At 39.3% G+C, this 27,492-nt stretch overlaps 2 protein-coding genes across 2 annotated transcripts in view; both read right to left on the reverse strand.

The window, feature by feature from the left end:
* DKK2 (dickkopf Wnt signaling pathway inhibitor 2) overlaps nt 1-27,492 on the reverse strand; it is a 259,460-nt gene that overhangs the window by 223,203 nt on the left and 8,765 nt on the right. Inside the window, exon 2 of the mRNA XM_087866382.1 lies at nt 13,437-13,574. Coding sequence (XP_087722508.1) covers nt 13,437-13,574 — 138 coding nt within the window. The remainder of the gene's footprint in view (nt 1-13,436; nt 13,575-27,492) is intronic.
* Nucleotides 9,261-10,153, reverse strand: LOC123793127 (ubiquitin-conjugating enzyme E2 N). The gene has a single exon (XM_045798649.2). It carries the CDS (start codon nt 10,086-10,088, stop codon nt 9,630-9,632), a length of 459 nt encoding a protein of 152 aa, XP_045654605.2. The 5' UTR covers nt 10,089-10,153; the 3' UTR covers nt 9,261-9,629.

The raw sequence follows: 27,492 nt of genomic DNA on the forward strand, positions 1-27,492 counted from the left end.
AAAAATATAAAGAAGCAAAATGAGGAAACACGTATGAAACTTGTCAACTGCTGTACCTATCTACGGCTACGTGTTGGCCAACTGTTAGGAGCGCTGGTACGAAAGGGGGTAACACATCAGTAGTGATTCCTGCCCAGAAATAATATGAAACACAATGTAGAGACATACTGGCTTAATTTGCTGAAGGATCCTGGAACTAAAACAGGAAAGAAAATAGTTGTTTCCCTCACTGGAATGCCCCCAAACGCGTCTGCGGTAAGTATAGCACCACCCTGGCATCTATCACAGAGCGTCTGGTCATCTTGACAGGGTGTGGGCTGACACTTGATATGAGCACCGTTAAACATGGGGACGCACATGACAGCAGAAATGTAAATGAAAGGAATTTTGTTTTTCACATCAGTGTCCGAGGTGGAGAAGCCAGACCAAGAATGAGATAAAGTAGAATCTGACAAAGAAAGATGGCAAACTCAAAGCTTGGGATGCCATCAAAGCTGAGCACAGTAGGAGAGAAATTTCAGATACATAATTCATACATGGAACTGGAAATAACAGAAAAAGCTGATCAGAGCTTCTGAAAAACAGCCAAATCACAAAATCTCAAGCCATTCAGAAAAGTTCTTAATAAAGCCTCATCCAAAAGCAACTCCTAAAACATATGTGGCAAAAATTTGATGATTTATTCAGCCAGCATATATTAAGGACTATTACGCACCCAACATATTGCCTAGTTCTGGGAGATGAGCTCCAGCCTTGCAAGAACTTACAGGTCAGGTGTGGGAGACAAGAGGCCCACATTCCACAGCTCGGGTGGTTTCGATAAGGAACGCGTCTAGATGAAGTCGTACCGTAGTGTGCACCTCTTAGGAAAGAAAAGATGGAGCTCAAGAAAGAAACAAAAAGAACTAAGGGCAACACAAACAGCTTCAGGGCTCAAGAAAAGCCCTGCTGAGGAGAGGGAAAGATGTGATCTCTAAAACATTAAGTCTGACATATCGCTGTCCTGTATTTCAAAGCTTTGAACGCTAAAGAAAATTGCTGAGTAAATAAAGAACTTGTCAAAGGAACTCACAAACATCAAGGCTCCCAGAAATACTGCATATCCTGGCTGGGTTAAGATGAGTACGTAAGTTATTCTCTTTCTTACTGACTTTCAGCTTCACCAAGAAATGCCAAACTAACAATACTAGCAACCATATTTGGGGGGAAATAATCCTTCCTAACAGAACTTGTATACATGTTAATGCATATGCATATTTGCCAGAAAATTGAGATGTTATTCTGTCTCTTCTCCAAATTTAGTCCTTCAAATTGGATCCTCTCTCCAATTCAACTTCAAAAAAAAGAGAGGAAGGAAGGAAGGGAGGGAGGGAGGGAGGGAAGGAAGAAGGAGGGAGATATGTGATTACGAAGGCAAAAATTTGATGAAAAATGGAAATGAGAGAACAGCTATTCCTCCAGGAAATAAAAATGCAAGAAAGGACTTTTTTCCCTGTGTATTTCTACAAGTTAAGCACAAGTGCAGGGTTTAAGAGATGAGGAGAAAGCGTCCCTAGAAAGATTGGCTAGGTGAAAGATTTGCTGGAAGCAGGCCCAGGAAAAAACAAGTGGTTGCAGTTTTAGTGGTTTACCTAGAAGGACAATGGGATGTACTAAAGTATTCTAAGGAAAATAATAGGGGAAGACAGGCTGATGAAAGTCCAGATCCCAGCTTCAGCAGAAAGTGTGGGAAAGGAGGAAATAAAGAGGCATGTGGATACTTCTAGGGAAAAAATCATCTTATTTTAAAACTCTAGTCAAAATACCTTTGTGCAGACAGGAAAACAACTTTTAAGAGTTATATAAATAACCGGGAGTTAAGATTTAGGAGCAAAATATATATAAATATATATCATATAAGCTCACTGAAATGTTTATAAGTTTCATATATATGTCATATCTGTGTTAAAGCTGAAAAATATTACTGAATGTGTTCTTATAAATGAAATAGCAGGGAAAAAACTTGACAGTCCTACAATGAACTAAAAAAAATTTTTTTATGAGGATTACCTTTTTGCTCTCACATGCAGTCAGCGTATAATCACAATTTATAGTCTTTGTACTAGAATTCTTGGGAAACCATGGCATGCCACAATTATATTTCTGATTTGGTGTTTTGGAATATGTAAATACACACATACACATGTCCGTTCACATGTAACCATTAGGTGATGGGAAGATAAATGGTATGGGGAAGAAAGATTCTAAACTGGATCTCTGTGGATTTGGAGTTTGGGAAATAGTCCAGAGGTTAAGACAAAGGTAGAGAGCTCCTCAAGAACCTTTATCTGCAGTTAGAATCCCAGAATTTTAAGTTTTCCATGAGCCTTAAAGATCATCCACTCCACTCATTCTAAAATTGTACTGCAAGGAATCATAAGAACCCAAGATTATGCCTCAGTGATCTATAATTAATTAAATGTCTGACATACAGACAAAAATCTCTAAATTACCTAAGACTCATGTTCGTTACTTTTAACTATTTTTATATTTTTTAAGGTTCTAGTTATGATTTAATTTGATTTAAAAAAAAGAGTTCTGAAACTAAATAAGTGGGAAAATTCTCAGTTCGGCCCAACTGTCTCATTGAATAGGTCAAAAACATTAGACCCAGAAAAATAAAATAAGCTTCTCGTAGTCGCAGTGCCAGTTAAATGCATAGTTAGGACCATGTCTTACTTTGGGTTCTTTTCAAGGCAGATTCCAAGACAAAGACTTGGCTGCAGGTAGTTTCTTTGGGAAGTGATCCTCAGAAGCAGGAGTAAGAGAACAGGGAAAGTGAGACGGGGAAGGGAAAAACAGTGAGCGGGTTAGCCCTGTGGGCAACCCAGTCTCAATCTTCTTGGGGACTGTCTGAGAAACCATGCAGAACATGCTTCTGAACATTCCCACCAGAGGACTGGAAGAAAGAGCATACTTCCACCACTTCCCATCCCCATAGACTGAGGGTTGTCCTTGGGAGCCTTAATTCCTCTGCACTTGTTAGTAGCAGAGAAAACTCCCACGGCTCCAGTGAAAACCCTCAAGAGAGCTGCAGAGAACAGGAGGTGAGAAGTAGTTAGCATACTGGAAACCATCTATCATATCACCAGGTGAACTCAAGAGGGCCCAGGGGATATGGGGCATGGCATCAACAGGTTTAAGAAATCTTAAAATTATTTCTTCAAAGCTTAAAATGATGATTGGATGCCCAACACTCTCCAAACCCATCTGACTCAAACCTCCCTCTTCTCACTCCCAAAGCCTTGTCTCATTAATACAAGACTAAAGAAGTCTGTTTATACTATACTGCAAAGGGCTTTTATTTTCTTCATCAAGCAGCCCTTTCTGATGAACTATTTTCAGACATTCGGTGACCAAAGCTACCAGCGCTTTCCAGAATGCCACAGAGTAAGTGTGATTTCACATACATTTTAGTTACAGATACATTTTACTCTGTTTCAACGTCAGTCTGTTGAGTGCTTCTTAGAAGAGGGATCTAAGATTTCATTAAATGAAAGGAAATTAGGTGATAACAGGGATCCAGCCAGCACTTTTCTTCCAAAGGACTCTTGTTCTGTGACAGAGCCAAGGCAAAGGAGTTCTGAGAGATTCCTCCAGGGTAAATGGAGCTGAAAAGCTCCAGTGTGCGCTGTGCAAGGCTTCAGCTATGCATCAGACCAAACACTGTAACAGACAGCCCTCTGGGATACTGCAGCTATTAGGGATGACAAAGGAAAGTGAAAAGCAGGGCAATTAGATGAGAAGGCCCCTAAAATGAGAATGATGCAGACAACTGTCAGTTCCTTTTCTCACTTTATCTAAGACACCGATTCTTTTACCATGATTGGTGCTGGTGCCAAAATATAAGCACACAGATATCTTCCAGTCCCTGCTCCACCAACAAGTTTATACCTCCTTTCTCAGGATTTGGGAATTATTTGCACAGTTTTTAAAATATTTCTTGGAAATGTGTTCTATTTTCAAATTATTACAATTTGAAATAATTTGGGTTTAAGTCATCATGAATTTTTAATAGTAGTCTGCTGACTCAAATATTTTAAAGGAATGAGATTTACGAGATCTTCTTAAATAATATAAATCATCTTAGAGTTATAGAAGATTCTTGCATTCTAATTAAATATGTATTTATGGTACAAACTCTCATTCCCATATAGAGACTTATGTCTGAATTTCTGGATTCACCTGTATTGTATGCTCATATAGCAAAGCCCATCACAAAAGCTACTATGAGAACAAATGTGCCCTCTATGCCAGACACTGCGTAATGAGCTCTAGGTAATTGCTGACTTCAAGGAACTCATCAATATTATTTCCCACACATGTCAGTGTAACATATTTATCAACAGCTTTAATATTAGAAGGCATGATGCCAACTCTGTAATAGATACAAAAATGCATCAGGAATAATACTGTCCTCAAAAAAAGTTACAACCTAGTAAAACCAAAAGGACCTTAATAAAACAGATAGTATGTTTTATCACTAAAGTACTATAAACAGATGGTAGAGGAGGTCAAATATAAAACTGTTTGTGATGTGGAATGAGAAACTAATCCTTTGATGGAAAAAATGATAAAGCCAAAAGCAAAACAAAATAAAACAAAAAAGTAGAGAGCCTTGGAAAACTCAAAACTATATCCAAAATTCTCTGCAGTTGTGAATTGCTAAATTGCTAACTTTGACTTGTTCTCTGGAAGACTGCCTGAACCCTAGCAGTATTTGGCTCTATACACTTGACTTTCTGTTTGCCCCCAGAGCTCTATCTCTTTCTGTCTCTAGGCTTTAACCATATGTTAGAGCCTGAAGAAAAGATCTGAGATTGGTCCAGTTCATTTTAGGTTAACAATCCATACTGACTTGCAATACTCTCGTCTTCCTCAGCATGAGTCATACACAGAGAGCGCTAAGTTCAGTGCGTTTTAAGGCTAAATTAGTTTTAAGGCTAAAGAGGCACAGACTCTGCACCAATGGATTGGGATCAGATGCAGGGATAGAACAAAATTTTCTGTTTTGTTAAAAGTATTACATGCCTGGAGGAATTTTTTTTCTTTGCATTATTCTCTTGTGAAATTTTTTCTTACAGAAATACTCCGATAGTTTGGATGAAAGGCGTTTCAGAAATGCTGTTGAATCAAACTGAACGTCCCTTAGATTTTCCAGTGGAAAACACCTAAAGAAAATACCATTTGAAAATGCTTAACACATTATGTGAAGGGAAATAAAATATAATCATAATTAACATGTATTATATCAGGCAGTGTACTAATTGCTTTTCATGCATCACTTTTTCCAACTCTTCTATCAATCCTGTGAAATAGTTACTCTTATAATTACCATTGCACAAATGAAGAAATGGTGGCTGAGAGAATTTCAGTAGCCTGGTGAGTGTTATGACAAGCTGGGATTTAAACCCAGACCTGTCTGATCTTAATCTTGTATGCTTAACTGCTGTTAACAGTTTCAAAATCCATTAATCCTTTCTATTAGTAAACTAGATAGGGAGTTTGTGACACGATATACATGGACATTAACACGCCAAAGAACATGATTATTAGATCAAGATATGATGCTGCCTTCATCACAAACCATATTTTGCATGGCTTAATCAACATCAATATGAAGTAATTGATCCTGAAAATTATTTTTTTATGATTTTTTAATTTAAATTTAATTAATTAACATATAATGTATTATTAGTTTCAGAGGTAGAGGTCAGTGATTCATCAGTCTTTATAATACCCAGCACTTAATGCCCACCACCCAGTTACCCCATCCCTCCACCCCCCACCTCTTCAGCAGGCCTCAGTTTGTTTCCTATGATTAAGAATCTCTTATGGTTTGTCTCCCTCTGTGGTTTCATCTTGTTTTATTTTTTCCTCTCTTCCCCTATGATCCTCTGTTTTGTTTCTTAAATTCCACATGAGTGAGATCATATGATAATTGTCTTTCTCTGATTGACTTATTTCACTTAGTATAATACCCTCTAGTTCCATCCACTTCATTGCAAATGGCAAGATTTCATTTTTTGATGGCTGAGTAGTATTCATTGTGTGTGTGTGTGTGTGTGTGTGTGTGTGTGTGTGTGTATACCACATCTTTATCCACTCATCTGTCGATGGACATCTGGGCTCTTTCCATAGTTTGGCTATTGTGGACATTGTTTCTATAAACATTGGGGTGCAGGTGCCCCTCTGGATCACTACATTTACATCTTTGGGGTAAATACCCAGTAGTGCAATTGCTCGGTCATAGGGTAGCTCTATTTTCAACTTTTTGAAGAACCTCCATACTATTTTCCAGAGTGGCTGCACCGCCTTGCATTCCCACCAACAGTGTAAGAGGGCTCCCCTTTCTCTGCATCCTCTCCAACATCTGTTGTTTCCTGACTTGTTAATTTTAGCCATTCTGACTGGTATGAGGTGGTATCTCACTGTGGTTTTTTTTTTTTTTTTTAAGATTTTATTTATTTATTTGACAGAGAGAGAGGCAGCGAGAGCGGGAACACAAGCAGGGGGAGTGGGAGAGGGAGAAGCAGGCTTCCCACTGAGCAGGGAGCCCGAAGAGGGGCTCGATCCCAGAACACTGGGATCATGACCTGAGCCGAAGGCAGACGCTTAATGACTAAGCCACCCAGGCACCCCCTCACTGTGGTTTTGATTGGCGTTTCCCTGATGCCGAGTGATATTGAGCATTTTTTCATGTGTCTGTTGGCCATCTGTATGTCTTCTTTGGAGAAATGTCTATTCATGTCTTCTGCCCACTTCTTTATTTTTTTTTTTTTAAGATTTTATTTATTTGTCAGAGAGAGAGAGAGCACAAGCAGGGAGAGCAGCAGGCAGAGGAAGAAGCAGGCTCCCCACCAAGCAAGGACCCTGATGTGGGACTTGATCCCGGGATCATGACCCAAGCTGAAGGCTGATGCTTAACCAACTGAGCCACCCAGGTGTTCCATGCCCATTTCTTGATTGGATTATTTGTTCCTTGAGTGTTGAGTTTGACAAGTTCTTTATAATAGATTTTGGATACTAGCCCATTATTTGATAAGACATTTGCAAAAATCTTTTCCCATTCTGTTGGTTGTCTTTGGTTTTGTCGACTGTTTCCTTTGCTGTACAAAAGCTTCTTATCTTGATGAAGTCCCAATAGTTCATTTTTGCCTTCATTTCCCTTGCGTTTGGAGACATGTCTAGCGAGAAGTTGCTGCGGCCAAGGTCACGGAGCTTGCTGCCCGTGTTCTCCTCTAGGATTTTGATGGATTCCCGTCTCACATTTAGGTCTTTCATCCATTTTGAATCTATTTTTGTGTATGGTGTAAGGAAATGGTCCAGTTTCATTCTTCTGTTCCATTTTCCCAATACCATTTGTGGAAGAGACTGTCTTTTTTTTCCATTGGATATTCTTTCCTGCTTTGTCAAAGATTAGTTGACCACAGACTTGAGGGTCTATTTCTGTGCTCTCTATTCTGTTCCATTGATCTACGTGTCTGTTTTTGTGCCAGTACCATGCTGTCTTGATGATTACAGCAACTCTATCAAACATTTAAAGAATTAATACCTATTCTTCTGAAGCTATTTCAAAAAAATAGAAATGGAAGGAAAACTTCCAAACTCCTCCTATGAGACCAGCATTACTTTGATCCCAAAAGCAGACAAAGACCCCACCAAAAAGGAGAATTACAGACCAATATCTCTGATGAACATGGATGCAAAAATTCTCACCAAAATACTAGCCAGTAGGATCCAACAGTACATTAAAAGGATTATTCACCAAGACCAAGTGGGATTTATTCCTGGGCTGCAAGCGTGCTTCAACATCCGCAAATCAATCAATGTGATACACTACATAAATAAAAGAAATGACAAAAACCATATGATCCTCTCAATAGATGCAGAAAAAGCATTTGACAAAGTATAGCATCCTTCTTGATTAAAACTCTTCCCAGTGTAGGGATAGAGGGAACATACCTCAATATCATAAAAGCCGTACACAAAGGAAAACCCCACAGCTAATATCAGCCTCAACAGGGAAAAACTGAGAGCTTTCCCACTAAGGTCAGAACACAGCAGTGATGTCCACTATCACCACTGTTATTCAACATAGTCCTAGCCTCAACAATCAGACAACAAAAATAAATAAAAGGCATCTGAATTGTCAAAAAAAGAAGTCAAAATGCTCACTCTTTGCAGATGGCATGATACTCTATATGGAAAACCCAAAAGACTCTTGCTAGAACTCACACAGCAATTCAGCGACATGGCAGGATATAAAATCAATGCACAGAAATCTGTTGCATTTCTATACATTAACGATGAGACACAAGAAAGAGAAATTAAGGAGTCGATCCCATTTACAATGGCACCAAAAACCATAAGATACCTAGGAATAAACCTAACCAAAGAGGCAAAGGATCTGCACTCAGAAAACTATAGAACACTCATGAAAGAAATTGAGGAAGACACAAAGAAATGGAAGAACGTTCCATGCTCAAGGATTGGAAGAACAAATATTGTTAAAATGTCGATGCTACCTAGAGCAAGCTATTCATTCAATGCAATCCCTATCAAAATACCATCAACTTTATTTTGCAGGGCTGGAAAAATAATCCTAAAATTTGCATGGAACCAGAAAAGATCCCAAATCGCCAGTGGATTGTTGAAAAAGAAAACCAAAGCTGGTGGCATCACAATTCCGGGCTTCAAGCTCTATTACAAAGCTGAAAATTACTTTAGTAAGGCTGTATATGAAATGTTTTCATACATACATTTCATGTATATGAAATGTTTTCTCCATGTCACCAGATTAACGGCTAATAACTTCAAATATACACTAAGAGTGCAAATAGTCAGACAACGAAGGGAAACACTCTGATTAACTTTTTTTTTTTTTTTAGAATAACAAAAAATATTTTACTAAAACATAAGATTTACAGAAATTTCCAGACAAGCCATACAAAATGGTCACAAGCTTTTTCTTGAAGGAAGGATTCTACACTTGACAGCAAAGTCACAATGTTATTAGTGAGGGCTGTGATGTTTGTTTAATGTTCCCATTTTGGTTCAAACAATCAAGCTTGTCCATCTACAGCGTCTAAATAAAGTTAGACTTGGCTAGAGAGCATATTCTAAAGAACTGGTTAGCTGCTTTTAACCAATGCAATTAGATCACCATAAAAAGGGGGAAAGGAGCCCATAAAATTAAAATAAAACTACCTCTCCCCCTCAAAAAAAAAAAAAAAAGAAAGAAAGAAAAACACCCACACCCCTGCAGCTAACCCTGACAACTACCTTCATTCACAGTGCTTTATACTTAAAACCATGATGGGGGAAATGAATAAAAGCAGAGAAGGGCCACTGCTTTTAAACGTTTCACAACAATCCAGATGGTACTTCTAGCCTCTGCTCATGCTTTACAACAGTGAATCAGGACAAGACATAGATTTGCTAATGTGCATTTAATCACCAAAGGACTGAAGATGTCTGGGCTTTTATTCTGTAATGTTTCTAAGACTGTGTCCATTAAATGCAAACAAAAAAGGAAGAAGTCTTGGCAGAACAGGAGAAGTGATGCACACTTGATGACCAGATCGCTTTTAAATATTATTCATGGCATATAGCCTAGTCCATGCTCTAGCTGTTTCTATGGCCTGGGCTTCGTTGGTCTTCCACTGCTCCGCTACATCATTTGCTAACGGATCGTCTGGATTGGGAGCACTTAACAAAGCCTGGATCGATAGCAGAACTGTGCGGATCTGCAGTGCTGGGGACCACTTATCTTTCAAAATATCTAAACATATTCTTCCCAACTTGTCTACATTAGGATGATAAATTTTGGTCATGAAACGTACTTTAGGGGCTGCCATCGGGTATTCTTCTGGTAGGAATAGTTCAAGCTTAAAAGTCCCTCCCTCAAAGGGGGAATCCTGGGGGCCAGCAATGACCACATGAAAATAACGGGCGTTGCTCTCATCTGGTTCTGCTTTAATACCAGGAACTGGTTCTGCCAGCAAACGCTGGGTTTCCTTGATAATCCTGCGGGGCAGCCCGGCCATCTTGTTAGATCCCGAGTTCGGCCTCTGGTCTCGACTCTGGCTCCGCTCGCCGCACGCACGAGTGGAAGTCCCCCCTGATTAACTTCTAAACCTACAGGCACTTCACCAAAATGAGCCTAAAAGTTCCCTACAATGTGGATAACACATTGCTGTGTCTACCTTGTGTGGAGAATGTATAAATACCTGATACTCAAATATTTTGAATAGCTAAAGGAAGAAATAATTAACTTAAGGTAGAACATTAGTATTAAAAGGATACTTTAAAAACTAGAATGATAACGGAACACCTGGGCGGCTCAGTCAATTAAGCATCTGCCTTCCACTCAGGTCATGATCTCAGGGTCCTGGTATTGAGCCCCACATCGGGCTCCTTGCTCAGGGGGGAGCCTGCTTCTCCCTCAGCCTGCCACTCCCCGTGCTTGTGCTTTCTCTCTCTGACAAATAAATAAAATCTTTAAAAAATTAGAATTATAAGAGTTACTGATTACAAAAAAATATATAGTAAATTCCTTCAAAGAAAAGCTCTGAAAGCACAAGACCCTGATTTTTAATACTTTGGCTTGTCTAATGCAAAGGTGGAGGGGGAGAGGATGCTTTCTTGTTCAAGTGTGATATTTAAAATATTTAACAACTGATACAGCACGTACCACACAAATTCAAGCATCCTAGAGTAACAAGGTCTCCAGAGGGCTTTGCTTTGCTATATGTTATTTCAAGGCTGAACGAAGGAGTGGTGGGAGTCCCAGTGAGGGGCTGCATGAGCTGGTTGAGCTGGATGGGTTGGGTCAGCAAGGAGATGGAGCTATTCATAATTATTTAAATAGTTTTACTACCAATATTGAACATCTATCTGCCCAAGTTGTTTTAAAATAAGGCAATATATATGGACAAATATAGATATTGGAAAAAACATTTTAACATATTTTACACTGAGAAATTTGATACAGTGGACACCAAAAAAATTAAAAGTATTATAATGATACAATTCTAATTTGCCCATATTTATTAATTCTTCTACTTTACCATCAGTCTACCCTCCACATACCCTTACAAAGTAAAAAATACCATTTCCATAATGGGTAACAAAAACTAATAGGCCCCTGTAATATTTCTCAGTAAATAAATTTTGAGTAAATGGAGAGTACACAACTGTTTCAAGGCCATTAGAGCAGTTGACTAAGGATACCCAAGAGCTAAGAATGGAAATTTGGAATCCTAGTCTTCCAGCCTATGGCTTAAGCAGCAAATTCCAGAAACACGTGGATATATTTTCTGCTTCTGTATCTTTACTAATTCTCCAGGATTTTGTTCACTTCATCCCTATCCTATTACATGTCAGAGGACTACTAAATCTGTTTTCTTCTCCTTCTACCTCACCTGCTCAACAGTCGTATCTCACAAAAGCATGGAATTTCTTGTGATTTGCCCCCAATCCTGCGGTCTTGGGAGAAAAGAAATCTATCTGAGGGAAGTTAGGAGCTATCTTCTCACCTTGCACTCACCGATCATGGCCACATACGTCTCTGAGTGCAGACGGACCTAAGGAGAGGGACCCAATGCTTAGTTTCACAAATGGGCATTTGAAAAAATGTGAACCATGGATGTATCCGTAACACGGGTGACGTTCACAAACCCTGGTCCCTTCTCTTGCAGCTTACTGCTTCAATACTCAGAGGAAGGAATAAAGAGCACAGTTTCCTTCCCATCTTCTCATTTACTTCTTCATGCCATAGGAATTTGCGTTGTTTTCCTGCATTAGAGACACCTGTGGATAATTTCAATGATTTCCCATTCTATGACTGGTAAATAACAACACAATAGATGTGAGAGGATCCAAATACGTCGCAAACAGTTACAGTTCCGACCAATCATAGTGTTGTCAAATCATTGGAATCAGTGAGAATTCTCAGGTTCATTTGTTTTTTCAGTTACAGAAACTTTGATGGTTAACAGCTGTGTCTATCCCTATTGATGACGCACATTAGCGTTTCCACAGAACTTCCATAAAATGGTTATATTATAGATAGAGCTATTATAAATTACAAGAGCAAAACCTCACTCACGCTTGCACGCATGCGCCCGCGCACACAGCAATAAAACCATTTAAGTGCAGAGGGGCACAACTGTAAATTCAGTTGAAACTTATTTTTTGGCTTTGGGTCAAAAGAGGACTCTGAAAGCCAACCCAAACAAAATGTATTCAGATGGATCACATCCTTCTCCAGAGTACTACAACAGTTTGGCTTCTCTTTAGTCATTCCTTCTTTTTTCAAGTTTATATTTAAATTCCAATTGGTTAACATACAATATAATATTAGTTTCAGGTGTAGAATTTAGTGATTCATCACTTACGTACAACACCCAGTGCTCATCACAAGTGCCCTCCTTAATCCCCATTCCCCATGTAGCCCATCCCCCACCCACTTCCCCTCCAGCAGCCCTCCTTTGCTTTACAGTTAAAAGTCTGTTCCCTGGTTCGCCCCTCCCTCTCTCTCTCCTTTTTTTCCCCCCATATGTTCTCTTTACTCATTACTGTATGTGGTTCTCTGGAACCTTACCATGACCCAGTTACAATACCAGAGAGAGGAAGCAGTCAGGGAAAACAACGAGGTGTTGAAAACTGCAAAAAGGCTTTGTAGCATTACAAATATCACCCAGATTTAAGAAACCTGCCTGCTATAGAAGCAACCCTCTTCTGTTGCTTATAAAATGAGGACAACAATGCCTCCCACTTTAAAACCTAACTGCCTGAGTTTACAGTCAGAATAACATGCACATGCCGCCCTTGGAGTTCCTGAAATGCATGGAGACCGCAAGATCTGCATTAACTGTATCTCAACAGCTTCCGGTTTTGTTTTCCAAATTGTCCACCATCTATGGACTGAACAAGTTACGGTATTGCCAACGTTGTGAACACAGCAGAAAAACAGCAACAGTAATCGTTTCAACCAGTTTTGAGTCTTACCGGTTGGGAAGACAGAGGAGCGGTCCCCAGCTGCAGCACTTGGCAATTTACCCAGTCTGCGCCCCCGGCCAGGGAGCATGCGCAGGCGCTGCCCGGAGCCGACGCAGGGACGCGTCATCCCCCTTCGTTCCTCACCTCACACCACAGTCTCGTCGCCTGATTTCCAAAGCTCACCTGCTCTCTCCTCCTTTGCGTCGTTATTGCACGCTGGGGTTATCTGCTGTGTCCACTTACTACCAGTTATTATGAACCTCTGTGTACATGTGACCATTTCGCCTGTTGACTAGCTGAATTACTGCGCATGTGCAGTAGATATTTTGCCAACTATGCGGCCGATCCTCCAGAAGGGAAATTCTCTTCAGGAGAGCTCGCTGGGGACTTACTCTGGCTATCCTGATACGGTTGCACGAAGAGATGTTGGCTTTTTCTCTCACAGGCTCACCAGGCAATGTGAGCTGGCTACCTGGCCGTCGGCAGCTCTGGTCAGCGGCTGGGTGGTCCAAATCGTGAAGGAGCTCCTCCTGATGAAAGGGAAATTACATTTCAGTAGTCATCTCTCCTTCCACATTACCCGTTTCCTGATGTCCACTCCAACAGGCCCAATCAACATAGCTGAAGTGAAACCTCTTTAAAGGCACTCACTTCCAAGTAGGGGAAGAGGGAGACACTGACGTGTTTCTTCAGTGTTCGTGGCTGTGTATCTGATCGAGCCCAGAACATGGGCTTGTGAGAGATGGGTATGAAGGTAGCAGTAAAATTCACTGTGTTAAACAGACTGCTCTCCAAACGCCGCAATGGCCAATTTAGTCTAAACCACCATGTGAAGTGTGGATAATAAAAACAGGAAAGCTGGGATTTCCAGTGGAATGAATCTCTGTAGAAGAGTCATAGCCTTAGGAAACCGTAAAAAGCAAAGCCACTTCACCATGTTATTTATTCCATACTAGCAACTTCCAGATAAAAAAAAATGGAGTGAAGGAGAAAAGGGAGAAACAAGTATGGTAGAGCCATATAGGCCAACATTTTTAGACTTTTTGTTTCAATACTTGTGAGGTCCCTGTAAAGCGTCCCTCAGAATCCCTGCTATCTGTAGGCTCTTCTTGCTCCTCAACTATGAAGTCACAAGTATTGTTTTGCCATATGGCATTTTTTTACACAAATTATATAAAAATTATCGATGTTGCTGATTAAAAAGTTTTTTGGTATTTCTTACACTGAATAATATCTTAAAAGAATATGTACCAATATTTTCAATGAGAGTGGGGAAACATTTTAGTCAGAAAAATGGCGATTTATAAAAATGGCTGTAGTGGAAGGCCATGCTAAATCTAATATGCTCTCAGATTTGTTTCATGACTAGTGAAAAAAATCAGGATTTTTTTTCCCTAGGGAGTTTTCTTTTCTCAAAGATTTCTTAAGCATCCACAATAAAGTGATCTTATACTGAGTAAGCTCCACAGGACAGGGGTGCCATCCCCATGGCACAGTGCTTGGCACAAAACTAGTGCATAATAAATTCAAAGAAATGGAAAAAACTAGCCCCAAACAAAAGAAAGCCTAATACAGCATATTGTTTCGTTTCTTCTCAAGCTTCAAAATAACCCTTTCATTGCTAAATTAAACCAAGACTTTTTTATTCCCGGTCGCTAATTAAAACCAAGTGGCAGAAACAGTACAGTGGTTTTACCCATTCATTGTGAACCCACTTAAAATTCAATTAAATGGAAACAGGAAAATATTGTGGTAAAGACCACGGGTTCTCAACATGACCTTTTCAACTCACCTGGCTTTCATCCTGATACTAGGCCTAATTAATGCAAGGATGCACGAATTGAGTATGACTTTTTCAAAATTCAGTCAACTGAAGGGACTAAAAACTCAATTTCCATAGCATTGGGTTTTGGCGGGGGGGTGGGGGGTGTTCTTCTTTTCTTTCCTGGATCTATGACATAAGATGTAGATTAAGAAATACCTGAATGCAAACATTTGTGATTTACCTCACTGAGGGATTACATTATTCAAATTGCAAATTTGGGCCATTGGTTACACACAGGGATGACAATGGGAGCAACAGTTGAGGTCAACAAGAGCCCTTTCATCACCAGCATTTGCTTTTTTTTCTTATTCCTCAGTTTCTCTCTGCTCCTGGATATCTTGTCCTAATCCGGGACAAGACTTTCCAACACCAGACTAACACAGAATGTAAACTGAATTTACAGAGCTTTGACTGCAGTCCATTCCCAATGAGCTCCCAAACAACACCTTAGGGAAACTGAAAATGTAACTTGGACATCACCTGAATGACATCATCTTACTTTTTTCTTATTCCCTAAAAGTGCTCAGCCAGGAATTTAGGCAACATTGTCTGAGGATGCTGGCCCTTACCCCTCCACAGGCAGCCATGCCAAGTGGCCTCCGTGAATCAACATGGGGAATGACCTAAAGACCAGCTTTATACAGCCTTGCATTTGCATGGGCAGCGAGGTGGCGGAAATGAGTAATGTGGCAATTGAATGGGCAGATAATTTCTTCAACCATCTGTTCCACATATGTTCAGCAGATCATTGCTATCTTGGACCTTGTAGTTTGTGCAGATGGTATTCTCCAGAGGGAGAAAGGGTCTAAAATGAGTCAGTGCAAAGATTAGTCTTAATATGAGACAATAGATAATTGCCTGTCTCACCATCTTGTAAAAATCAGTTCTCTCATAACCAACCACTTTGAGCATGCGGTTCGAAGGGTTACAGTTGTTAATTTGGATTTGCTGCTCTGTGACTCCATCTCACACCACATCAGGTTTCAGGAGATAAAGAGACTGCTATTTAAAGCTTCAGTTTTACTAACAATTGTTCACTGAGACTACTTATTCATTTTGTAGTAAGAGCTGGACTTTCATTTCTTTTGCTTCTATAATAAGTGCGAGTTTTCAGTAGTTCAACAAATATGCATCCTACCTTCTTGGCCATGCTTTGAAAAAAAAGATGTGTGCTCATCACAGAAAAATGCACTGCAAATGAGACCCAGAACCAGCTACTTCTTCAGGGTGCCAGGATATCCGACTTCCCAACTTTCATCATGGACTTGGCTCTCCCAGATAAAAGGAAGATAAAATGCATTAATCAAAACGCAAAGATACAGGAAAGACTCTACTAAAAGTGAGTGAAAAGTGATAAGTGAATGCTGACTCCAGAGAGATACCTCAGACTTCAAAAGATCTCTGGGAGAAGATATGAATGAGTATGTTTTTGAGGGATCAACTCCTAATTCCAGAAGAATTTTCAGAAAAGAACACAGGAAAGTAGGAGTAGACCTAGCATTCCCAAACTCTGTTCCTATATCTTCTTGAGTGAAAACTGTCCAGATTCAGATGAAGATGAAAACTTAGAATATCAGTGCATGTTTGTAAAGTGATAGTATTAAGGACAAGAGAAAATAAAATTAATGAAACAATGAGTTTCGGTGGAAGGTAGGCTTTGAGCCAGATTCTGAAGGCTTCCAAATGCAATTAGCAGCATGGAATGGTCAGGGAGAGAAAACAGACCGGCAGATGCTTCTGGGCTTCTCCATCTTTAAACCCATCACCTTCTGGGCTTCTCCATCTTTAAACCCATCACACATTACTGAAGTTGTTTAAACTCTGGCTACCCACAAAACCATAAATAACATGAGGGCAGATACAGTGACTAAGTTATTTAATTGATAGCCTTACCTAGCAGACTACCCTAATTAATGTTTACCAAATAAATGCGGGCACAATGTTCCTTTTGATACAAGAACCCTCAGCACACCAAACATATAATGATTTCATGGTTGGTTATCTGCCCTCTTTGGCATATTTCACTATAGCCTCCTCTACCATCACAATAAAACTGTGGCCCTGAGTCTCTAACTCTGAATGATTGGCCTCTAGACTTGATGCTAAAACCACCCCCACAATGATTGCTGATTTTTAAAAAAAGAAGTAAAAATTTATTTATTTATTTGAGAGACAGCATCAACTGGGGGAGGGGGAGAGGGAGGGGTAGAGGGCGAGGGAGAGAGAGAATCTCAAGCAGACTCTGCACTGAGCCACTAAGCACAGAGCCTGACGCCAGGCCCATCCCATGACCCTGAGATCATGACCTCAGCTGAAACCTAGAGTCGGATGTTCAACCGACTGAACCACCCAGGGGCCCCATGATTCCTGAGTACTTCTATCTACTGAACTACTCAACTTACCACTTAAAATATTTCATCTGCTATCCCCACCTAAACTACCTACCCCTCTTCTCTTTTCACAATGGTCCCTGTGCTTCCATTTTATTCCCATAAACATTTGGTGATGACAATGATCATATCCAGACACATCTCTAAGCATTCTGTATACATTATTAATTCTCACAACAATGTTATGAAGCGGGTAGTACTATTTATTATCCTCAAGTTAAGATGAGGAAACTAAGAGACTGTTGCACTGCTAGAAAGAAGTTACAAAACTCAGATTTTAATCCCAGTATCCTGTCTCCAAAGTTTGTGCTCTTCAACACTATGGTGCGCCTCTCTTCTAGATGCCCTAATGAGTGTCTATGACATGTATGGTACCGTGCCACTCACCAAGGGGGACACTGAGATCAGGTGGAAATAGAGCGTACCATTAAGATGCTTAGTATGGGGAGAAAAAATTTGAATATAATAAGCAAACACGCTGCAGAAATTAATGAATAGCTTTTAACCTAGTAATAAAAATCAGAACCAAGACTGTCTCCTATAACAGTTACAGAGTTTTTCTCCCTCTCAGAGTAAATAAGGACTGGCATGTGGTGAAGGTTTGGGATCCACACACTGGATAACCTGTTCAAACCCTAAGCTTCCTTAAGGGCCACTTTAAGACTTTGTCTTATGAAAAGCTACCCGTAACTAACCCCATAGTCTTTCATTTATTTTTAATTTCCTAAATATAGCTTCAGACTGACTCAACCCATCAAAAACCTAAGCAAATATTGACTTAGAATTATATTTTAAATGATCAATGCATGGAAGTTATACAACCTTAAAAAATCATAAACATACAGAAGCAGTGACTATAAAACCATCTCTTAAAGCTCTTAAAATTCTCTGCACAGGAAAGAAGTCATAAGTACTCACTCAATAAATGATGAGTGACCGAACAACAAATGATGGAGGGATGGAGGGATGGAGGGATGGAGGGATGCTTTTCTATATTGATTTCTAAGTAAATGAATGGAACTTAAGGACCAAGTGAGAGAGAGAACTCAGAATAAAAGGCAATATGCCTATAATGTTGGCATTATTAAAGTGTTTCATCAGATAGAAGATTTGGTGCCCCAAAATAAAGACCAGAAGCACAAGCAAATAGCACTGTCTTGCCAGCAGAAAAAAAAAAAAAAAGTCATTCCCCTGCCCTCATGTCTCTACACATGCACATATTTGGAAGCCAGAGTCCATTTACTGGCACCCAATTCACATCCTTTCTGGAAGTGATTACAGTCACAGATCAACTTTTAGTCAAAAGTGTTAGAAAACGAGAGGGAGACCATCCAGTTCTTACTTTCTTTTTGTGATGAACTGTTAAAAAGTGATATGAGTGGATAGAAGAGGGGTGGGTAGGGAAGAGACAGAAGAATAGACTGCAGGAGACCAAATAAAAAGTTCAAAGAGGCAAGCGCTGTGAGGTAACACTTCATCATTCCCAATTTTACTCCTGGGTGTTGACTAACAAGAGTGTTGTCATTACCTGATGAGAGGCCAGCTCCAAAGAGCTCAGGGCATTCTTTTAATGTCTTTGGACCTAGTCTCAAGTTCAAGGATGTACAAGCTAAGACTCCAACCATTATGATATGTTTACAAAGTCCTACTAAACCTATCCTGATGAAAATATCAGCTGACTTTGAATGTCTGCCCGGTCTCAGTAGCACTCTGGGGAGTGAAGAAGAAGGACCTCAGAGGCCAAAAACTGGAGACTACACACAAGCAGAAGTTGGAGGCTTACAAACTGCATTCTTTGAAGCCCTGTTTAAAAGAAGGTTGTCTAGGACATTCCTGTCCGCTGTTAGCAATATCCACTTACCTATGTAGTCACAATAAAAATCTAAGTATTTTGTGGAGATATGCCTCTCTCCATCTGTGAATGCTACTAAGAGCAGGGCCTTTCGTTAAGCAGAGAGATTCAGCCCAAGCATTCTCGGATTCCTCATCATTCTTATCTCTGCCTGGCAGAGCCCCTGGAACTCTTCTTTGTGGTATGAGCTCCCAGTCAATTTACAGATTCGCCTGACCTGACATTGACACTTTATAGGCATCTAGATTTCATACTCTGTTAGACAACCATTTAGGTTTTCTTTTTCTGATCTCAAACTTACATAACCAAAACCAAAATCTTGATTCTCACCAGCCCCCAGAAACCCATTTCTTCATCAGAATTCTACAGCTTAGTAAGTGGCAGCACCATTCACCAGATCAGTCAAGGCTAAAACCTGGGACTCATTATTAGCTCCTCTCTCACCTCCCACATTCTATCTGCCAGTTCTGTTGGTTCTGCCTCTAAATATACACCCTGAATTGTTCCTCTTTCCTGCATCTGCACTGCTACAACCCTAGTCTAAGTTACTATTATCTCTTACTGGCACTCCTGCAAAGACTTCCTAGGCCATCTCCCAGCTAACGTCATGTTGGAAAGTAAATCAGAACTATTAGCTTTGTGGCCAAAATAAAGCCAAAGTAAGTTATTGCATTTACTATAAAATCATTGTATATATAAGAATGTGATCAACCTCCAAGAGGAGAAAACAATGATTATGAGAGGGCAATCATAATTATAATAAATACTCTACATTTTGTTAAGTTTTGCAATGATTTCTTTATGCAAGTCAACATTAACAGTAGTTATTGGTTGAAAATGGAACACGTATGCTGCCAACATACAGTAGCCACCATCACATGTCATCTGAACTAGTACAAGTAGCCTCCTCACGGGTCTCCACATTTCCAATTTTGCCTCCACTAAGCTCTGCTGTTCACAAAGCTATTAAAGCGAATTTTTTAAGACACGTATTAGAATATATGACTCCTACACTTAAAATCCACCATGGCAGACACCTTCCTATTCTCTCCATCTTCCTTAAAATAATAGTTCCCACCACCACCACTAAGTCTTAGGGAGTACGGGCTGCTCAGTAGGAAAACTAATCTCTCTGCCTCCTCTGTGCAAAGGAAGTGAGACCATTTGACTATGGCCAGGCTAATGGATATGAGCCAACCTGAGGTGGGTGTAACCTCCAAGTGGCTTCTAGAATGCAAAGCCACTTGGGGCGCCTGGGTGGCTCTTGATTTTGGCTCTGGTCATGATCGTGGGGTCATGATCTTGGAGTTGTGAGATTGAGCCCCACATCAAGCTCCACAACAGGCTTCGCACTCAGTGCGGAGTCTGTTTGTCCCTTTTCCTGTCCCCACTTGTGCTCTGTCTTCTTCTCTCTAAAATAAATAGATTAGTAAAATCTTAAAAAAATAAATAAAATGCAAAGCCACTTGTCCTGGACTCCCTCTTTCCCCTTCCTGTAGATTAGAATAAAGGTATGATACGCAACTAATGAATCATCGAGCCTTACATCGGAAACCGGGGATGTACTGAATGGTGACTAACATAATATAATAAAAAATCATTAAAAAAATAAAAAGAATAAAGGTATGAAGATGAGCATCTAGCAAGGATCTTCCTGGTATTATTCTCAGCTGAAAAAATAGCTTGTAACACATAATAGTCACTCAAGTATTTTTTAAATGAATGAAAGGTACAGGAACAGAGTTCAAGATAGCGTATACATCCTCTTACACTGACAGTTGTTAGATGCCCAAGAGTAAATAATATAGTATTACTACTAAGAAGAATTCTGCAGAAATGATGAAAAATAAAAAAGATGATATTCAAATTTAATGCCAAGAATGATAACTGAGATTCTAATAATTATGAAAGAAGGAAAAGAAATAGCCAGGCATTTTATGTTAATGACGCATGCCTAGAAGTAACACAAAGATAAGATCTGTGCCCAAGATCAGGAATACGGCAAAATAGAGTCTAGGAGTTGCTATCAAATAAGAATGTGTTCAAAAGTCCACAAAAAGTGGGGCACCGGGGGCACTCAGTCTTTTAAGTGCCCGCCTCTTGATTTTGGCTCAAGTCCTGATCTCAGGGTCATGGGATCAAGCCCCGCTTTGAGCTCTGTGCTCAGTACAGAGTCTGCTTGTCCCTGTCCCTCTTCTCCTCCCCCTGTTCTCTCCCTCTTTATCTATCTCCAAAATAAATAAATAAAATCTTAAAAAAAAAACTCAGCAAAATCAGAAAAAGAGGCAATTTACCATATTTTCAGGACATTGTATATTAAGGGGCTCATGTAACTTGCCCAGAGTGACAAAGGGAAGGTAGAGATTTTTATTTTGCTTAAATCCTCTTAAGAAAAGGAGGTCATTTATTATTTCACCTAACTGCAATGTTAGGAGAAAACTGTCAGACTGCAAGGAGAACTGGAAACAAAAGTTAAGTTCTATTGTTCTCCGTAATTTTTTTAACAAAGTTAGACTTAGAAGAGGCATAAATTCAGATTTCCAGAGTTCCTGTATACCCTTTCCTTACTCAGCCTCCCCTTTTAACATCTTATATAACCACAGTACAATATCAAAGCTAAGAAATTAGCATTGTTACAATTCTGCTTACAATTCTGTTAACTAAATTACAGACTTTACTCAAATTTCACTTTTTTTTTTCCCACTGACATCCTTTTACTGTTTCAAGATCCTACCAGGATCCCACCTTGCGTTTCAGTAGTACTATAGGAATGATCACAATCTAAAGTTTACTAAAACTGGCGGTACCCTGATCTCCAGCCCTGGAGCTGAAAGAAAAATATGTATTTGGAAAGCCACAGTTATACCAAAACATCATTTTTAAATTGTAATAGTATCTAACTATTGCTCTTGCTTCAAATGCTTTCTATCAGTGGTTCTCACACTTTTGTATGCCATGGAACCTCTGAAGAATGTAGTGGAAGACAAGAGCTTACTCTCTCCCTAGAAAAATGCAAATAGGCATATGTTGACAATTTTAGGAATTCATAAACTACCAAATCTCATCCTTAAATCCCCGAGGGGTCCGCAGGCTAAGCACCCCTTTCTTAAAACCAAAAGATAACTGTAAGTTGATTTGCTTGTCACAGGTCTATCTATATGTCCTTTTGTGATAATGTCTTCTGTTACGGAAGAAAAAGAGGAAGAAAGAAAGGGAGGAAGGAGGGAAGGGAGGAAGGGAGAGCAGATGGGAGGGAGGGAAGGAGAGAGTTAGAGAGGGAGAAACAAAAAAATCATATTATCCCATGTTCCTATTACTCTACTTGCCCAGGATAGAACAAAATTACTCTACTCAACAATTCTGCTTAATTATAGTTTCCTAGACTGCTTTTTAATTTGATCTTGGGGTGTATTAGAAACTCTGTTTTGCAGCATTTAGCCTTTCTTTTCTCCCTCAAGCCATCCACCCAACAACCCCCCAGTCTTCCTCTAAGACTTTGTGTTTCTTTCAAATCTTATGTTCACAGAAATTTTGTACAAGACTATATTCCTCCAGTTAAAAAGTAGAAGAAAGATAGGAGGTTTTGACTTCTATTTTTAAAAACAAATTGCTGCCAGGATTACCAAGATCCTAAGGTGACTGTGACCACTCTTCCACATAGCTCGTGGAAGTCCAAAAATATCTGAGGGTCTTTTTTTCTTCTTTAAACCTGTTACTCTTCGGAGGGACTGGACCCCATCCCATGGAATTTCTGCAGCGCGAGTACATTACGTAGAGTCAATGTCATGAGACTCCTTTCTGTTTTAACAGCATGTTGGGATTCTGACTCAAATGCATTTCATTTGAAAATTAAAAGCAAATTTCATAGGCTATTTGCTCTGCAGCTGAGGAATGTGGGTCAGTCAGTCAGAAAGACAATGGGCTTTTTTTCATGGACCTGTTTTGAGGTAGGAACCATGCCTTTCCTAGAAGGATGCTGTCCCTCCCACCTGAGAGAGATGTGGGTGTTCCTTACCACAATTAATTCTTTGTCCTAAGAGTCTTTGGGCCTAATCATTGTTCTAGAAAATCTTGAGGCAAGTCTATTGCTTTAGCCTTTTACATAATATAATTTGGAAAAGACTTTCCAGCAAACCTAATTCAAATGAGTCCATCTGCTAAACCCAGAATATGAGCTTTTCATAAAATGCAGATGCAGTAACAGACTCCAAGCACGAAAGACAGCATGTATACAACTCATTAAGCAATAGCCAAATGCTTCCTTTTGTAAAGAGAAAAACTAAACGTACCATCCTCTAGCTAATACAAAAAGTCCTCATAGTTCAAGCTTTGATGTTGCCACATCAGGAATTCTTTCTCTGGTATGATCAACATCACAGAAAATATCCTGATAAGACTTGTCTTTATGACCTCCTTTGATCTCGTATGTTATTACTAAGGAAAGGAAGAAAGGACATTTGGAGGCCTAAGCTCCCCATTAGAATTTCTTTATAAGAAACACAAAAACAAATCTTCACCAAGCAATTTAGTACAAAAACGTCCTCAAAAGGAAAAATCTAACATCTGATTTACTAACAATAGGAGGCTGTACATACACAGATAACACAGAACCTATTTCTCTACTTGGTAGCAACGCTATTATTTTAAATTATATGCCATTTATGGTACATGAAGTAGACATGCCTTTAGATATTTGCTATTTAAGATGGCTTTTCAGTATGCTGAGCAAATGATTACTCTTGAAAATAAGAAAAAAAATATGGATTCCAATATTACCCACACATTTCAAAACCATATAGATTTGTCTTGACTCATGCTTTACATTTTACTTTTCAAATTAAACAACAATTTCTTTCCATCTTAAGAGACAGGAATTCCAAAAATTGAGAAAATTTCAAATAATGAATGAAAGTGGGGCACCCGATGGCTCAGTTGGTTAAGCACCTGACTTGGTTTTGTCTCAGGTCGTGATCTCAAAGTAGTGAGACCGACCCCCGCTTCAAGCTCTGCACTGGGCATGGGGTCTGCTTAAGATTCTCTCTCTCTCTCCCTCTGTCCCTCCCATTCTCACTCCCTCTCTCTTAAAAAAAAAAAAATGAATGAAAGCACACGATTCACAGCATAGGGGGTGAAGGCGGAGCACGTTATAATTCAGGATTCAAGACTCCAATCCAAGGTGTGCCCACAGCCTCAGTTTATCTTTTGACTTTTATGTTAAAAGTGACATCAGAAAGCATATGACATGCATGATTTTAGAGCTGGGTTTTATGAGTTTCTGCAGAACAAAAAGGAAAAACTATTAAATTCCAATGAATTGCTGATTTTATGGCCTGGTTTATTGGAATTGGATAGAGAATTAAAATGGGAAAATTTTAAGAGGCCCATTGCAATTCACTAGGAATTTTTTAAACATGAATTCTCCACCTATATATTATATAAAAGGAAAGTATCAGAGGTACTCCGATAGAGTACTCGAGAGCTCCAACTGTCGCTGTCATTTTAGTCATTGAAGTCAGGGTGTGATAAAAAGAGGACTGAGAGACAACATAGAAGATTTCTCTACTAATTAATTGTATAGCCGGGAAAACGTAGCTTCTTTGCACCTCTCTCTCCTAATCTGTAAAGTAAGTAATTTGGACTAGATGATTTCTCAGGGTCTTTTCTAATTTATAATTGTTTGAGTATAATCACTGTGTCTAAAGTATGCATGCAAAATTTAAAGAGGGCCATGTTTGTGATTTCACAGGTAAGCCTTTAAAATGCAGCAGATAGGGCGTCTGGGTGGCATGTCTAACTTCGGCTCAGGTCATGATCCCAGGATCCTGGGATCAAGTCCCATGTCGGGCTCCACACCCAGCAGAGTGTCTGCTTGTCTCTCTGCCCTTCGCCCCACTCAAGCATGCTCTCTCTCTCTCTTTCTCTCAAATAAATAAATAAAATCTTTAATCAATAAATAAAAAAAAATAAAACGCACCAAATAGCTCTTCATCAATTCAATCACACTTTGTTCTACTGTCTCCTGCCATATCTTTCCATGCCTCCTGTGGAAATATCCATACCCCATCCCACATTCACATGAAGTAAAAGGAAAATCTCATCAGGTTCTCTACTTAATAGCTTAGCATAGAATAGCAGTGGCTTCTCCCAAAGACCTTAGAGGAAGTGTGACCAGACCGACAAAAAGTCAAAGGATCTTGGTAAGCTTTCCAAGCAGAACTTCAGGGGCGCCTGGGTAGCGCAGTCGTTAAGCATCTGCCTTTGGCTCAGGGCGTGATCCCAGCATTATGGGATTGAGCCCCACATCAGGCTCCTCCGCTGGGAGCCTGCTTCTTCCTCTCCCACTCCCCCTGCTTGTGTTCCCTCTCTCGCTGGCTGTCTCTCTGTTACACAAAAAAAAAAAAAAAAAAAAAAAAAAAAAAAAATCCAAGCAGAACTTCAGCAGCCTCTCTGGAAGTGGCTGCTGAAATCAATTCTCTTGCTGGCCTCTGACCAGGCAGACAATAGAAAATATTATGTGAGTTTGCACAGTGTAGACAGAATTTTACTGGACCCTCTGGAGAGAGTCCAAACACATATTAAAATCCAGTGACTTGCCTGAAGAGTTCATTGTGTGTTTAGGGTGTTTAGGAGGGGGTTTTCTTCCATTCCTAGTGCATCTCTCAGGTACGTGACCATTGACTTAGTTCCTCTAACTAATGATATAACTGACAGCATAGACGTATTTTAACATTACGATAATTTAAACTCCTATACTTGTCCAAAAAATAAACAGATGAATGAAACAAAATATATAGCCTGATGTAGTGTTTTAAAACCAATAAAAGAGAGCTATCACAAAGCAATGGGGCAAAGATAACTTGCTCGACCAGAAGAATTAAGAAAACAGCTATTGGGTGGAAACTAATGTGGAATCAATGCAGGTTTGTATCGTATGCTGAAATAACCTCTGATGAATAACAGAGTTAACTGTAAAAATGATACACTGCAAAAATAAAACATTGCTGAATATAATTTGATTTCTGCATAGAGGAGAATCATCAAGCTTAAAAACAATGGGAAAACTACAATATGTAAGATAAATTTAACTACATAAAACTTCTGAATTTTGTGTGTCAATTACACTGACCAAAATTAGAAGGCAAACAATAAATTAGGGGGAAATTTTCACAGAAAATATCAGAGGTAAAATATTATTCCCATATAAATGGCCCACAGAAATTATCACAAACACCAAAATCTCCATTAATAAATTTGGAAAGAACCATGACAGATAATGCACATACACACAAAACCCACTACTATAGCAGAGTTTTCTTCACAGATACCATTCAGCTTTAGAGAAAATGCGAGGAAGTCAACACACTCATAGTCTGGTGTTTAAAATTTAAAAGGGTATAAAATTCTAAAACTAAATGTGGCAATATATTCTAAAGGCCTTAATAACACTCGTATAATTTGACTGCTAGAAATGTAGCCTAGGGAGATAAGCTGGCACGTGTACAAACTTTTAAGATGTTTAATGCAGTGATACTTACAATGGCAAATAAATCAGTCCATAAGTAAAAGGAAACACTTTGAAAACCAAGTAAGAAATAGATGAGTAAACAAATTAGGGTCTACCTTGTGATCATTGTTTTTGAGAATATAGGAAAACTTGGCTATAATGTTCACTGAAAACTAAAATAAAGATTATATGGGATATAAACTCAGCTATACGTGTTGTTTTATAAAGCATAAGATAATTCTAGAAAAAAAAAGTCCTACAATGTTGGCAGCGTTTGTCTTTGGTTGGTGGGACTATAAACAGATTTTTGTTTTTTTCTGTTTACTTTTTTATTTTTTGTATTCTCAGTAAGCATACATTATTTGGGGATAAAAATTAACCTTCAAAGTATTGTAAGGACATAAAGTATCAAAAGTACTACAGTCAGTTTCATGTGAATAAAGTGTTAATACTAAAAAGTCCACTTTCTTCAAACTGTTAAGTAAAACTAATGATCTATGATACTGCCAATCAATACTGACAGTGATATTTAAATGTTTTTCCTTCCACAGTAAATGAATATAGTGGCCATTTTAATTCAAGTTAGCCCCTATCTCCTTCTCAAGGAAAAAACTGTAAAGCCTAACAGTCTGGTAACTTGAGCACAAATTTGAGCAAAGTTCTTGGGTTCAAAACCTGCTCCACCACTCACTATACCCCTGAACCTCAGTTTTCTCATCTGTAAAACAGAGAAAATCACAGTCCCCACTACATTGAGTTATTATGAGAGATGAATGAGAAAATACATTTAAGGTCCTTAAAACTAAGCCTGGCACACCGCACCCAACAAAAAGTATCATTGAAGCTTCCTCACAATGGCAGTTGGGATCCATTAATA

Source organism: Ursus americanus, chromosome 13 (genome assembly GCF_024610735.1).
Source record: "Ursus americanus isolate L20-20 chromosome 13, mUrsAme1.1.p, whole genome shotgun sequence".
Lineage (NCBI taxonomy): Eukaryota > Metazoa > Chordata > Mammalia > Carnivora > Ursidae > Ursus > Ursus americanus.

What these genes read in the sequence shown, in the direction of transcription:
- LOC123793127 (XM_045798649.2), bottom strand. Translation starts at nt 10,088, where the DNA reads ATGGCCGGGCTGCCCCGCAGGATTATCAAGGAAACCCAGCGTTTGCTG.